The sequence below is a fragment of the Eurosta solidaginis genome, chromosome 2 (assembly GCF_040869045.1).
Source record: "Eurosta solidaginis isolate ZX-2024a chromosome 2, ASM4086904v1, whole genome shotgun sequence".
Taxonomy (NCBI): Eukaryota; Metazoa; Arthropoda; class Insecta; order Diptera; family Tephritidae; genus Eurosta; species Eurosta solidaginis.
Window position 1 is genome coordinate 92,417,688 of NC_090320.1, and position 17,169 is coordinate 92,434,856.

A 17,169-nucleotide genomic window follows, 5' to 3' on the forward strand; every position below is an offset into this window, starting at 1 on the left:
GAGCTACAATGATACCTGTTCCGAAATTTGTGCCGACATTTCAGATATACGTGCCTCTTGCGCTTCCAGTTGAGATGCCAAATATGTCTTCTGTTCTTCCAATTGCGATGTTATACGTGTCTTCTCTGATTCAATCTTCGCTGTTATACAGTTATTCTGCGATTCTAGTTGTTTTTCCATCTTGGATGTTACTGTCGAGGTTTGTGCAGATATTGCAGCTAATATTGTGTTCACGTCTGTGTTCGCCATTGTCTGTGGTGTTTCGTTTTTCTCCTCAATTTTGGTTGTTGTCTCGTCGCCATCAAAATGAAATACATATTCGTCCACGTTAATTCCTTCTGCTTCCATTGCCTCTCGTAGTCTTGCCTGAAGTTCGAGTTTATTGCCGGTTGTATTCAAGCAACGGCTCTCCAACTCCTTCTTCAGTTGCTGGATCTTCAATTCACTGAACTTTGCCATATCCTTGTTGTCCTCTGGAATTTATTCAACAATCCCACTTCTGACACCAAAAGAAACGAATTTACTGCAAATCCTCTTATTTGCCCTTTTGCTTAGTTCGTATCACTAAACTGTTGAATAAATAACTCCAATATTGAATATTGGAAAAATGGCCTTTATTAAAGTACTTCACAATAACACTTATACTTTGCAACTAGCTGGCTTAATAACCAAACTGATTGATAGCTCAAACGAAACTGATTTCTCGCCTCTACTGTCGCGCCTTTTATACTTTTTGATTTCTCAATGCATACTTCTAGGCTTTCCATTCCAGAACTTACTAGTTAGTTATCAGGTACAAAATCGCCAGTCACAACTACGTTTATAACTTCTCATTTGAGTAATACTTGCACAAATTGTTGCCCTCTCTTGTGAGCAATTCAGGTAATATATATGCATGTGTTTGTGCATTGCTTCTCCGCTGCTCGTATACGTACATATGTGTAGACGCAATTATTGATTCGTTTATGTAGATACATAATGATTGATCTATAGATGTGCATGATATCACTGTTTAGCATCGGCTTAGAGATGGCAGTACCCCTTAGTGTTGCTAATATTGTAACAGTATTATTTAGTTCACTAAAGTCAGTTGACCGAAAATTAAAAGAATGGTTACTTAGATCCGAAGAGATCGGGATGGAATCAATATTAAAAAGGGTAATGACGAGCGGAAAATGATGCCTATCAGGTTCCCACAACGGAAAAATGCTTTCAGAGAGGGTAAAAATCGAATTTTCATCAACAAAAACAAAATCTAAAAGCTTAGCAAGTGCATTAAATATATTATTAATTTTAATGAGATTACAACTTAAGAGGCTATCTATAAAATTTATATAAAGAGTACGCGTAACATTAGCCGGAAACATAATACTATTATTTTGGAGATCTAACCAAGTAAAATCGGGTAAGTTAAAATCCCCGAGAATACAAAAATGAGAGTTATATAAGCTTTCCGCACTATTTGGTGGAATATAAGATACACAAATGAATGTAGATCCAGCGGAACCGATTAAGCGAACACAGAGTTGTCAATTAACGAATCATTGTGTAAAAGTTGATATTCGGAGTAGCGTAGATTTCTTTTTATGGCGATAAGAACTCCACCTCCTTTTCGGTGCCCAGTCGTTACAGAGTCCCTGTCTTTCCGAAAGGTATGAAAAAGACAAGGATTAAAAAACTTTTCGTCGAAAAAGTCACTATTCAGCCATGTTTCAACGAGGACGAAAACATCATAGTCCGAACGGGACGTTACTAACAGAATTTCTTTAGATTTTGTGCGCATACCACCCATATTTTGGAAGTAGCATTTGAAGGAGGTATCATCCACAATAACAGGAACATTAAGATAATTATTAGGATGTGATCCAATTGCACTACATGTCGCTGAATTTACCTTATAAGAAACGAAATGGCCGAACAATAATATCAGCCGGCCACACATTTGGATTCAAAATTTTGTCATAGAAGGCCGTAGTAACTCCAAGCTTAAAATTCACGCCCTCTAAACTATCCAGCGGAACACCACTTTTTATTAACTTGCGGCAGGATAAATGGCTCCGGTTAATACCGGCATACTTCGAAACATAATCAATGACGTTCAATTCAGAGACAGTTGGTTTGAATGAGGAAACATGCAGCCATTTCTTCTTAACAACAACTTCGAGCTCAGCATTTTCATTACGGCCATAAACGCCCCTAATGCCCCTTAACTCATTGCCATTATTGACCCGCACAGTGTTATTATGATTGTAGGGAATAGAAGTAAGAGGCGCAGAGGTAACAGTAGCAACACGAATAGTACCAGTATCACTATCAGATGGGGTGGCCATGCGACTAGCATAAGTTATGTTGACGGCGCGACTGCGGGAGTAGAGGAAACAGCAGATAGAGAGATAGTCGAGGTAACACTGTCAGCTACGGCAGAGTTGGCTATGCTATAGATTGGAGTAAACGTCTTAGAGGCATAAATACTGTCAACAGTGCCAACAACACTCTTTGTGACCGAAAATATATCAGCTGTAACTTTAATAGACTTCTTATTATTGCTCAATTCGACAATTGGAGCACCATTATCACGGATATTCTGCTTGCCGGCATCGACTGCCTTGACAGAATTATCTTTGCTACCATTCTTTGCTCTACCTTTAATCGCATTTTCGTTTTTGTTTTTGTTTCTGTGTTTGCCCGCACTATGACGTAGATCAGTGAGCTGTGATGATAACGAGGAAAGCGCACCAGCAACACCTTCATCGTAAAGCTTATGTAAATTAGTAAGCTCAGAGCACACAAGTTCCATTTCTCCTAATAACCGGTTTTTATCTGCTTATAGAGAGTGTATGCACGCAACTGCACCGGCCTGCTCTGCTCGCAGACTTTCCAGTTCGGCAAGAATAGTTGATAACACTTGATGTAGCTCATTATCATTTGCACAATTTATTTGGGGCTCAAGCTGTTGTTGTTTTACGGCGAGAGCATTACTCGGAGATAGACCAACGTCACGAGGAGTAGCCGCACACTCGCCACAAATATAAATTTCATCAGGGCATTTGAAATAATCCAAATTATCGGCCACAGTGCCAACAACACAATGCAAGTGATAAACTTTTTTGCACTTCTCACACTGCACACTGCTTTGAGTGCGTTCAACTTTATTTCCACAAAGGCAGGGCATAATTCAGAGTAAATTAAAGTTAGACAAATGGAATTATGTATGTAACAACGTTGAAAAAATAACCAGAGAGGCTGACTCAAGCACAAATCGATTATTAATAAATTTATTGTTAAATATCAAATTGTTTTATAATTTCATGCATTTGTGTTACACAAAATTGATTGTTTCAAGTTTAAATTTGCAATTAGTAATTCGCAATACACAAATTAAACAGATAGAGCAAACGAAAAACAAAGGCACAGAGCTCGAGTAAAAACACGTCCGCACACTGCAAAAACGTCTCGAGATATAGGCCAAAACGTGGACCCGGGTACCCCTAGAATGTGTTTATAGATTATAGATATGAAATGAAAGCTCTTGATGAGTGCTTTAGTAGAGGGTAATTTTAATACCCATGGGTGACTAGGGTCTCGAGATATGGGCCAAAACGTGGACCCGGGTACCCCTAGAATGTGTTTATAGAATATGGATATCAAATGAAAGCTGTTGATGATTGCTTTAGTAGAGAGTAATTTTCATACGCATGGGTGACTAGGGTCTCGAAATATAGGCCAAAGGGTGGTCCCGGGTACCCCTAGAATGTGTTTATAGAACGTGGATATCAAATGAAAGCTGTTGATGAGTGCTTTAGTAGAGGGTAATGTTCATACCCCTGGGTGACTAGGGTCTCGAGATATAGGCCAAAACGTGGACCCAGATACCCCTAGAATGTGTTTATAGAATATGGATACGAAGTGAAAGCTTTTGATGAGTGATTTCGTAGAGGGTAATTTTGATACCCCTGGGTGACTAGGGCCTCGAGATATAGGCCAAAACGTGGACCCGCATACCCCTAGAATTAGTAAGTAACATTGATATGAAATTAAAGCTCTTGATGAGTGCTTTCGTAGAGGGTAATTTTCATACCCCTAGGTGACGTGGAATGTGTTTATAGAATATGGATATGAAATTAAAGCTCTTGATGAGTGCTTTCGTAGAGGGTAATTTTGATACCCCTGGGTGACTAGGGTCTCGAGATATAGGCCAAAACGTGGACCCGCATACCCCTGGAATTAGAGAGTAACATTGATATGAAATTAAAGCTCTTGATGAGTGCTTGCGTAGAGGGTGATTTTCATACCCCTGGGTGACTAGGGTCTCGAGATATAGGCCAAAACGTGGATCCGCATACCCCTAGAATGAGTGAGTAACATTGATATGAAATTAAAGCTCTTGATGAGTGCTTTCGTAGAGGGTAATTTTGATACCCCTGGGTGACTAGGGTCTCGAGATATAGGCCAAAACGTGGACCCGCATACCCCTAGAATGAGTGAGTAACATTGATATGAAATTAAAGCTCTTGATGAGTGCTTTCGTAGAGGGTAATTTTCATACCCCTGGGTGACTAGGGTCTCGAGATATAGGCCAAAACGTGGACCCGCATACCCCTAGAATGAGTGAGTAACATTGATATCAAATGAAAGCTGCTGATGAGAGCTTTAAAGTAATTTTCATTGTAATATTCGATTTAGTGGCATCAACCCGGCTAAACTGATAAATATGCATGCGAAGCCGAAATAAATACAGGAATTAAAAATACAAACATGAGTTAGACGGAAAAAGCTTATTAAAATGTATGCAGATAGACCAAATTTTGGGCAGAACAACGTCAGCCGGGTCTGCTAGTTAATAAAATTAAAAAAACATACTACAACTGGCGATCCTGCCAGGAGGACAGTAAGAAAAGAGAAACCAATTAGAAAATATCGTAATATTTTTAAATAAGTGCAGATGGTTGTATTTTTTAAAACAAGCCGAATATACACAAAATGTAGCGTTTGCTAAGCTAAATTATTGCTAAAAGAATAGTATCTTATAAATAAAGTGAAGATAAAAATAGCTATATTTGGGAAAGTGACGACAATATCATAAATTATATAAAAAAAATCTAAATCTAGGACACTTGAAAATAGCACTAAAAAATTCAACTTTTTGAAATGATTAATGAACTATTAACAAAAAAAATAAGCAAATTTGCCAATGAACCGTTTTTGTGGCCAATGTTAATGTATGCGTATTTTGTTTAAATATATTCAGCCCTATTCTGCATTTCGACTTGGATTGGAATTTTTTCGATTTGGCAATTTTGGTATTCTGTGTTCCAATCTCTTTCGATCCAACTTCGAATCGTTCGATTTTGTGTATTCTGCATTTCGATCGTAGTTCCGTTTTTCTAAGTTGCAAATTTGTTGGCGGAAAAATATTTTCGTTTTATTTTTTTATTAATTTATAACAGAATTTTAATAAAAATGTAAGTAAAGCTTGTTAAGAAACGTAAAAGGATTCATGATGACTGTTTTTTATATGTTTCCAGGTCAAAAACAACATGTCGATGTCGAAGTCCTTGGACGTATTTGCCCCACAAAATTATTTAACACATACTTGAAAGCATCCTTATTAAGTCAAAAGTTTTTTTTTTGAAGCTAAATAAGAAAATAAGTCATTAAACTTTATCACTTTTAAGTTCAATTTCTTACAATTTGTCACTCATCTCAAATGGATTACACAAATCTCGCAATATTTGCCTTTCCATTCTCGCCTGACCATGTTCGTATGCGTTGCTTTCCAACTCCACAAATAATGACGCGGCTATTGATTGGCGGCCACCGTGGTGTGATGGTAGCGTGCTCCGCCAACCACACCGTATGCCCCGGGTTCAACCCCCAGGCAAAGCATGTAGGTCCCGTCCGGCCAATTTGTAGGGAAAATCAAGAGGAGCACGACGCAAATTGGAAAAGAAGCTCGGCCTTAGATCTCTTCGGAGGTTATCGCGCCTTACATTTATTTTTTTTTTTTTATTGATTCCAGTATAACAGACGGCTATAATTTATGTCTGTTCGTTGGGTCCAATTATATGCCAAAGCAAGCTGCCGGAGTAGAGGAAGGAGGTTTACGAAAACGTAAACAATCCTTGCAGAAAGAATAAATAAATCTTCATAAAGTATTTTAGGCCAGTGCAATGAAATTAGCATCCATAAAATTCAGAAAATATCAACTATATTCGTGCAGGAATCCGTTTTAACAAAACTTGGTGGCCAAGGCAGGGAATTGGCCAAAAGAACGACAAAAACACACATACAATTATGAAAGCACCTCACTCAAAAAAATATAACATTGCGGCAATATATTCTATTGCTTTTTTGTACAAAATGGTGTGGATAATAAAATATAAACGTTTTCAGTGTTTTTTACAAATTTTCTTTAATTTATTTTGTTCCAATGTTCACACATTCCGTACAAACAGCTGATTTCGAAAAATCATTTGCTCTTCCTCTTCTAGTTACGAATCCGTCGTAATGCAGAATACCCAACTTCGATTAAAGCGGAGCGTAGAACGGGAACGTAATCGAAATGCAGAATAGGGGTGATTATAACTCCTATTGTAAGATATGTTTTATTGAGTCTGTCGGATTAAAAAATTGCTACGCAAACCCGAAAAAAAGAACTTGGAAACGCAAGCGTACATTGAATTTGGGAGGTCCTCCGCAGAATAGTGTTAAAAAACACGAAAGTGAAGAGGACCAAACATGATCATCTTGTGAACAAACAGAAACTTTAGACAGTTATAAAATTTGTAAAAGATTGGTAAAAAGTATACGTAAAAGGGGCATATAGTATCATACTATTAGTATGCATGTGTTTATACCCAGTTAACATCCCTTCAAAAAACGCGAGTACTCTATAAATAATGTAAGGAATACTCCTTTGGGAGTATAGGACTGCTCCAAATCTAATCTGTATTCATACAAAAAATGTGCTCCAATTAACATTGCGATGTCCTAGGAGAGGAGTAGGTGATCCCACTCTCGCTTTGTTTGTGAGTATACCATAGAGTACGTACGTGAGAGTACATTCCAAAGTACTTTCACTGTAGTACTCCATGGAGCACCCACAGAGGATCATATGCCAAAGCACTAAAGAGGAATTGTGTTGTCGGAAAGAATTATCGGAGTGAATTTAATTTAAAATGAACGTAAATGAGGAGGGGCAATACAACTTTTATATTTTATACTACGAATATTCTTATGTTATTTAGCATTTGCGTAAATAAAGAAACTAATATTTATCTATACTATAGTATGTATACATAAAACCAGTGCGCTGTTGCATTTTATCAGAGTTGCCAAAGTAAAATTTTATTATCAGTTATTTGTATGAAATATTTTACAATATATTTTTAAATTTTTGAGCTGAAGGCCAATTTAAATAAAAACAAAACTTTTTGTATTATAGTTGTATAATTTATTCTTGTCGATATTTCGGCTTTATTCTAAAGCCATCTTCGGGATCATATAAATATGTTCGATCGACATATTTATATGACCCCGAAGATGGCTTTAGAATAAAGCCGAAATATCGACAAGAATAAATTATACAACTATAATACAAAAAGTTGTGTTTTTATTTAAATTGGCCTTCAGCTCAAAAATTTAAAAATATATTATTTAATATAAAGGCTATTGATTCTTATAAAAATGAAATATTTTACTTTTGGCAACTCTGTTCGATCGTCATCGTGTTGTGATCACGGTCGTTAAAAAACGAGCAATGATCGGCTGATGGTGGTCCGCAAACGCATTGCAAAGGAATATTGTTAGAGTACTCCAACATGAAGAAAATGGAACACGTAATCCAACAATTTTTGCAGGGATTGCTTTATTAAACTGATAAAATATAAATTTAAAATACGATCAAAATTAAGTTCAAACAAACTCATCTAAAATCCTAGTATACATTTAATTAAACATATGCATAGTGCGCAAAAAAGGAAATTTTGTATTATTTTAAGTTTTGGGGTTTATGCGAAATGTGTCTTAAGCGATTTATAAATAAATAGTGCAACAAATAATAACAGATGTAACATTTGTGATGTTATTTTAAGTCTTGGGATTTATGCGAAATGTGTCTTAAGCGATTTATAAATAAATAGTGCAACACATAATAACAGATGTAACATTTGTGATGTTAAAGTAGTAACAACAATATTAAAAACGTCAACAACCTCTGATGATATCAAAAACATACCGCAACTGTAACTATCACTATCGTCAACGTCATTAAAGAGATAATAACAATATCCTAAATATCCTAAATATAAAACACAATTCATTTAGCTGTTGTCGTCATTCATTCAACTGTCGTTGTAATCAAAGGGGGAGTAATGTAGGGTTCTTATTATTTTTTTAATTTAACTTTGTGTTTAATTTACTTTTAACTTTTTAATTTTAATATGTTTTATCAATATTTTAATTTTCAGTATTGATTTTTCATTTATCAAAAATTTTCATTACATAAATTTGGATTCGATAGAAACGATTCAAAATAAATATAAAAATAATAAGAACCCTACATATACGTCTTCAGTTGCTATGCCCCTACAAGCATGACCATCGCCGAGTTCGAAGACATGATGTAAGGGAACACCTTAGAAGCACGAAGTAAACTCCCGCTTTTAGTGTGTGGAGACTTCAATGCATGACCATCTGTGTGGGGAAGTATACGAACCAACGAAAGAGAGAGAGTCCTTCTCCAAAGCCTTACTTCTGAGGCTAGAACTTCTAAATGAACCAGGGATGTATACCTTCGATACTGGTACCAGACGATCCATTATAGATCTCACCTTCGCTAGCAGCGAAATAGCAAGACGAGCAAAATGGTTCATAAGCAACGTCTACACACACAGCGACCATAAAGCTATTAGCGTAGAGCTGCTCGAAACTCCACGAACGGTAGCAGCAAAACACCTACAAAGTAATAAATGGAAACATCACCTTTTCGATTCAAAAATATTTGATATTATCTGGAAGGATGGCATAGTAAGAGGACCGCATGCGGAAGACCAGTCGGTTCAAATAACTAAGTCGCTATGTATGGCATGTGATGCTGCCAAGCCCAGAAGTCGCGGAAAAGCCGAGCCCACTCTGGTATATTGGTGGAACGACGAAATTGGGGAAGAGCGTAGAAAATTTCACAATGCAGGAAGAATATGCGGAGCTACACACAGCACCTGTTGCACCAAGAAAGGCACTTAAAAATGCCATAAACAGAGTAAGAAGTTGTGCTTTAGGGAAGTGCTGGATAATGTCGACTTGATCCCTGGGGATCAGCCTACATAATTGTGATGGCCAAAGTTAAAAGAGCGATATTACAGAAACCCACGTTCCCGATACTAATGAATAATATTGCTGAAACATTTTTCCCGGCGCAAGATTGCTGGATTTATCAAAGCGAGAATCTCGAAAGTACGGAAATTCCGCAAATTACAGAGCAAGAGGTGCTGGAAGCTGCAAACAGAGTTGCTGGTAACAAATTCCCAGGACCGATGGAGTACCAAACATAGCCCATAAAGCCGCGATCAGAACTAGGACTACATTATTTACTGATCTTGTTAATGCCTGTGTGCAAGATGGCGTGTTCCCTCGCCCGTGGAAACGACAAAGACTTGTCCTCTTGCTGAAACATGGTAAACAGATGGAGCAACTATCCTCATACAGGCCGCTTTGTATGCTGGATTCGCTTGGAAAAATTTTCGAGCGCATAATTAGCGAGCGCCTACAGCTGGCTTTAGGAAGCCCAGGTGGCTTCGAATAATCAATATGCATTTCACAAATCAAGATCCACCGTAGATGCAATACAAACAGTCGTCAATATAGCTGGAGAAGCTATCTCTGGAGGCCAAAATAAAAGGAATTTCTGTGAACTGATTACGTTGGACTTCAAGAATTCTTTTAACACTGCGAACTGGATGTAGATAATGGCAGCGCTGCGAAGCTTCGAAACACCAGGTTACTTACACTCTAAAGCGAAAATCGTAAATTTACTACCAAAATGGTAGGCAACAGTTTAACCAAAATTTTAGAAATAAGGTTTTTCAATTAGAAGAACATTTTTCTAAGCGGGGTCGCCCCTCGGCAGTGTTTGGCAAGCGCTCCGGGTGTATTTCTGCCAAGAAAGCTCTCAGTGAAAACTCATCTGCCTTGCAGATGCCGTTCGGAGTGGGCATAAAACATGTGGTCTCGTCCGGCCCATTTTTAGGGAAAATCAATAGGAGCACGACGCAGATTGGAAGAGAAACTCGGCCTTAGATCTCTTCGGAGGTTATCGCGCCTTACATTTATTTATTTTTTATTTACACATCTTTATTTTTACAAATCTCTTGTTGAATTTTACGCAAAAAATGTGTAATACTTTACGCACTATATGCCTAAAATTGTACGCATCAGTTGTTTATATTTACACCCTAAGCGCGCTATTTTTATGTGAATATACTTCATGTATGCTTGTCGCGAAAAAGTCGCAAGAAGCCATCGAATAATTGAATTTGTGGTACACAGTGGTGACACCTTCAACCACGGCGTCTTTAGCAGAGTGATTTTTTGAAAAGTGGACTGCATAGATATTGTAGCTTGAAAACTTTTTATTGCATTTTGGAAACAAACATTCAAACAAATTGCAACTCAGTTCCCTATGCGCATATAAATGCAAATGATAACTCCTTAATTTTCCGAACTACTTTGCACACACTTTACACACAAACATTTCCAATATATTTGTAAAGCTTATTCACTTATTTATATTTAAATATATTATAAAGCGTATCAATTATTTATATTTACATATATTTTATAGCTTATTCACCTATTTATAATTATACCTTAAAGCTTATTCACTTTTTTCCACCACGACGCGACAAATGCGACGATTTCACAGAAAATTAACTTACAGTTACCTGAAGCAAAATAAGATAGTAAGTGACCTAAATTTACACATTGTTGTGTGAAATTACAAAGCATGTATACTTTTGCACACTTATTGCGTAAAACTACGTACTTTTCGCGTGTAAATCAAAATACATATTAAACGTTTTTTTATAGTAATATCCATTTTTTTATTTTCAACATGAATACATACAAAAAATGGGCATTTTTACATCCAAAAATTATTTCAACCTGAATTTACCCCCATTTTAATCTTAATTTCATACAAAAGAAATAGAGTGTATGCACAATAATAGGTAGGAACTTTAAAGGCAGAGTACTCCTTTTTGACACGGATCAAGGAGAAAAAGAGTACAACATTACTGAAGGCGTCCTGCGGGGATCTGTTCTCGGCCCAATGCTTTGAAATGTAATGTATGACGGGGTGCTAAAGATCGATCTACCAGAAAACACGCAAATTGTGTGATATGCTGATGATATTGCAGTGGTAGTAGTGGCCTAGAAACTGGACCTGTTTCAAGCATTATGTAATAACGCCTAATCAAGAATAGAGGAATGGTTGACCAATACGGTACGGGAGTTGGCTGGCCAAAAGACAGAAGTTGTATTATTAAGCTCCAAACGGTCGGCGAACGAGTTAGTCTTAACTGTTGGGGATCATCAAATAACTTCAAAGGATTTTATAAAATTCTTAGGAGTGCACGTTACTCTAAGTTAACTTTTAAAGAACACTTCAGAGCAGTGGGAGAGCATTTTACTTGAATTAATTGAGCACGTATGCGAATAATACCTACCATTGGTGGTCTGAACGAAGCTACCTGTCAGCTATTGTCCACAGTAACCAGCTCGATAATACTATACGCAGCATCATTATGGTACGGATCTAAACGGACCCATCAAAAAGATATTTCAGCAGCATATCGAATTTCAGCTATAAAAATAGCAAGTAATTATCGGACGGTGTCCGACGACGCAATACTGGTGCTAACCCGGAAAATCCCAGTGGACTTACTGGCAAGCGAAATGGCCGATCTGTATAACACTAATATCGAGCAACCTTCTGAAAGAAAAGAGCAAGGATACAAACAATAGCTAAGTGGCAAGAACGGTGGGAGTCCTCGAGTAAAAGGCGCTGCACCTTCACGTTAGTTTGGGACGTAGCTCAATGGAATGAGCGGAAGCACGGCGAACTGAGCTACCATCTCACGCAGATACTGAGTGGACATGGCGGTTAAAAAGAGTATTTATGGAAGCGTAGGATAGAGTAAGATCCTCTTTGCCCAAGGTGTACCACGGAGTTAGAAAACGAAGAACACGTCCTGTTACACTGCCCCCGTTTTCACGCGGAAAGTTCACCATGCATAAAGTTTTTCGGGAGGAAACTACCACGAGAAATTTAGTATCATAAATGTGCAACAGGAAGTAATGCTGGACTAAAATGGCATTTATAGTCATGAGACGCCTGATGGATGCTGAGAGGGGGCGCAGAGAAATGCGCAGGCGAAGCAGTGGCGATTAAATCTACACTCAGAGCAAATAGCGGGAACATGGACGCAAGGACAACAGTAGGCTCTTAAAAAATGAGAAATATGGAACACCACCCTGAAGTAATGCGGAAGTGGTACCGGGGTGGGCGAAGGTTCCAACAGTAGGGCTGTTTTTTAGTCTACGGACACACGTTTGCTACCACGGTAGCAATTATGGTGCATTCGGCATTTTTCAGCCCTCCTGCAACAAAAACAAGAAAAAAGAGAACCATCGGAGTATGTGTGCATAGCCTCGTCCACCATATTCGACCCCTGGCGCCAACCTTGCGCATCTATTTTGGCTCTTATATCCCCATGGAATCTCAAGTACGGCGGCCGCCGTGTTGTGGTTGTGGCGCACTCCGCCTACCACACCGAAAATCCTGGGTTTAATTCCTGGGCAAAGCAACATGAAAAATTGATAAACAAGTCTTATAATTAGAAGAAAGTTTTTGTAACCGGGGTCGCCTCTGCTGTGATTTGTCAAACACTTCGATTATATTTCTGTCGTAAGAAGCTTCTAATTGAAAATTCATCTGTCAAGCAGATGTCGTTGGAAGTCGGCATACAAAAAATTTAAAGGAGCAGAAGCTTGGCCTAAAATCTCTTCGGGCGTTATCGCGCCTTGTATTTGTTTTTATAATCGTAGGTATGGGATTGAGTGGTCTGTTCATCTATACTACTAATGCCGTATGGTGCCAAACTGTCCCGAGGCATCGAGTCTCGTTGCATTTGTTATCACCATGTTTCCCCACCAGGCCTAAAGGTGGGATGTTTAATCGTCCTGCAACTTAACATGCGGCCAATCCATCTGGCTATGGCTGGCCGTACTATGATGAAATTAAAACCATCCACGATAGCCCGTTTAGAGAAATTTTTAAAGCACCGCCAATGTCATCTTATATCTGAAATTAAGTTCAATTCCAAGGTACTTTGGTAACAATGATGATATAAAGGCAACATTTTTCATTAGATATTGGTAATTTACCGCTTAGTTTAACGGGTTGAACCAATTGAAAAGAACTGGTTCGGTGGTTCAGAGGTAGCCTGGAACCGGTTCATGAGTTTTGCCAAAGTGTTTCGAACCACTGGATCCAGCAGCTTTTTTTGAAGCGATTTGCTTTCATTGGACATATAAACCTTAAAAATTAAGAAAACGGCCCTTAGCATGTTAATCCTTATTTAAAAGTTGCTCGTATGTCATGCCCCAATATATGGTTATATGAGGGTTTTTCTGCAATCTTTATTAACACAAATAATAAAAATATACCATTAAAAATATAATTATATCTTCAGCTACTGCTCTAACTTGTATAAATTCAACATTTCCTATAATCAGGGCTGCTCAACCCATATACATTTGTAGTACTTTTGTTTTTGTCCAGATTTTGCACAGATACAAATTTACACTTCAAATTAAAAAAAAAAAAATTTCATATCATTCATCATATGAAAATGCTCAAATTTCTTATGAAAGTGCCAAGAAAAAGTACTCCCGTATGAAGGTCAGGCACTTGTGTATGATGAAAAATATTTAAACTAACAATTTGACAACTAAAAATTATTCAAAAATATGATAGCACTGAAAAAAAATTTGTAATCAAAATTGATTTATAATACATAAAATTAAAATAGATAACTGACCGCAGAGCTGAAATATATGGGGCATATGAACAAAAAGAATATAAGCAAAACTGTACCAAAAGAAGAGGAGCCTATTCTAACTTCATATGATAATAGTTAATTATCCTCAAGGGAAGTCAGTACTAGTGATACAAATTTCTGGTTCGGAACTAGACCTAGAGTGCCAATTAAGTACTATTTTGTTAGTAGCTATATTTGTAATTATAAAATCGACAGTTTGGATTTTTATATTTCATATTTAACATATATTTAAAAATAGGCCACCAACAAAAATACTGCTACCAGCTTTAACAAGCTACGACTACATTTGAGTATGCCTTTTTTCAACACTATTCCACCAGTCCGGAACTATCGAAAAATGCGATAATATTGTAACGAATTTAGGGAAATTCCGCTTATTTGCAACCTTCTGCTAACGTTCGTATCGCTAACTGTTGAATAAAACTCTCCAGTATTCTGTATTACAAAATGATCTTTATTATACTATTTTCACACACGCGGCTTATTGAATAATAAAGGCAGTTTTCTACATTAAGACGCTTATTGAGCTCAATCTTCTATACAAGATTCGAATCTTTAATTATTTCATTAGTGACTAATCGAATGCCTAATGAAATCTAGAGCCCAATGCAACTCTGTTGGGAGCGTTCAAGTTCTTAGTTTTTGGTGTATTCAGTGCTTAAAAATGTCATTTGTCAAAGTAAATGTCATTGTCTGTCATATAACATTGCCATTTTATTCGCTTGACATTTCATCCTTCATACTAATAGAGTAGCTACTTATGTGTGAAAGCAAAAAATTACGATTTCATTAGAAGATGAAATGAGATTATTAAGTTTCTGTGTGAAAACAGTATTAGACAGCTTTGAAAGTACTGCACAATTAAACTTCACTTCGCAGCTGATAGCGTATTTAAAACAAACTGATTGTCATACCTTAGATGGCGCTGCTTTTATACTCTTCGGTTCCCTCGTTTCCACATTTCTAGGCGTTTCTAGAATTTACTATTTGTTTACCAGCTATAAACTCACCAGCTATAACTACAAATGCACGATTATAGCTTCTCGCATAGCCATAAGCACGTGTATATGTGATTGATACTTCCAGCGATGATTGCCTACTTTTGGGAGTATTTCAGATATATGCATGTGTTTTTGCATTTCTCTCCGTTGATTGTGTAGAAGTCACTGCTCAGTATCGGCTTAGAGATGATAGTATCACTTAGTGTTGCTAATATTCGTCACACTGCCCTCCACCTAAGTCTGATCGTCCCGATCAGACAAATTTCCTGATCTAAACGCTGCTAGCATCTCCAAATGAATCACCCTTCTACCTCGTGGTTTCCCAATGGTTTGTATACGGTAGATGGTATCACTGATCTTCTTCACAACCCTGTACGGGCCTTCCCAACTGCACCAAAATTTGGATGGAACAACTTTCCGCCGGTGAGGGTTGTATAACAGTACCAAATCTCCCTCCAAGAAACCTTCCGAATTTTTGTTCTCGTCGTACCTGTGTTTCATCTTACTACTCATTACCCTGGGTCGTTCCCTCACACTCTGTTCTTTGAGCAATGAACTATTTCGCAGAGCATGCGCTTGACGGATTGGCTTCGCATAATCAGTATCGTTTCACGTTTCACAACAGTACTGCGCCCTGGCTTGAAACTACCCCCGCATTCATTCTGGGAAATTCTTTCCTTCGTTTTTTTGCGTCCATTTGGTTTTGTCAATGTCAGTGTTTCTCTCGCAGGTAATTTTTATTTCACTCTATTATTTCGCCCATTCGTTCCATCAACCTTTACCTTTGACTTTCGTGGTCTTTGTCGAGTCTTCTCCACCAGCACTCAATTACTGCTGAACGCTTTCTCCAAACTGAAGTTAAGTGGCACATCCTGGTTCTTATAACGCATAACCGTTCTCTGCATATCGATCCTGATATCATGGTCAACTAGGAAGTCCACTCCCAATATGACTTCATCAACAATCTCCGCCACAACGAATTTGTGTAGAACAATGACCTTTCCAATTAAGACTGCACAGATCACTTCTCCCCGGACTTGGTTATACTCGCCAGTGACCGTACGCAACCTTGCTCCAGGTAATGGGTTTACTCCCCTGTTTACCAAATCAGATCGAATCAAGAATTGAGAAGCGCCCGTATCTACAGTCAGTACACGTTCTTTGCCACCCACATTCCCTCTGACGGTAAGACTGCCTGATTTCCTTCCGATTTGCGACACAGATATCACAGGACATTCAATAGCTGGAGCTAGCTCTCGATCTCTACATTTAACTCGCTCTTGCTCATCCCCTCCAGCTGCTATTAAGACCGCCCATGCTGTTGAAACCCATAAGATCAAGATCGCAAAGTCGTGCAATGTGACCGGGCTTCTCGCATTTGAAGCATTTGATAACTCTTTCACTCCGCTTTTGCGATCCTTTCAGCACCTCCAATATTGTTTTCACCCAGTCTGGCCTTTCTACCCCCACACGGCGTGCTTTGAACGCTGGCTTACACAGAAGTTTCCTGTTTCCTGGGTCAGTGCATGGGATACCGTTTCAGCAAATGTTAGTTTTGGATTCGCATATGTAGCTCGTTTCATTTCCACATCCCGTATGCCATTTATAAAACTCTGAATCTTTATCCTTTCAGTGTATTCCACAGGTGCGTCCGCATTTGCGAAATGAGCCAATCTTTCAACATCCGATGCAAACTCCTGCAAAGTCTCGTTAGCTTTTTGGTAGCAGTTTTGCAATTCTATTTGGTAGATTTGTTTCCCGTGTTCGCTTCCGTAACGTCGTTCTACAGCAGCCATCAATGCTTCATAGTTGTTCCTTTCGCCTTCGGGAATCGTCTGTAGGATTTCGGCTGCTGGCCCTTTCAATGCTACGAATAGAGCTGCAACTTTATCTTCAACATTCCAGTTGTTCACTGTTGCGGTGTTCTCAAACTGAAGCTTAAAACCCTGGAAAGGAACAAAACCGTCAAAGGATGGTATTTTTACCTTTGGATTACTCGCTGTAACTGCTGGGCGATTTAATTGCAACTCCTGTATACGACCTCTCAA

General features: G+C 38.2%; 1 protein-coding gene across 1 annotated transcript in view; it reads left to right on the top strand.

Moving 5' to 3' along the window:
* Window positions 1–9,184: 9,184 nt before the first annotated feature.
* Window positions 9,185–17,169, top strand: part of LOC137241573 (uncharacterized) — a 266,619-nt gene continuing 258,634 nt past the window's right edge. The window contains exon 1 of the mRNA XM_067769140.1: window positions 9,185–9,259. Within this exon, the coding sequence (XP_067625241.1) occupies window positions 9,185–9,259 (75 nt within the window). The remainder of the gene's footprint in view (window positions 9,260–17,169) is intronic.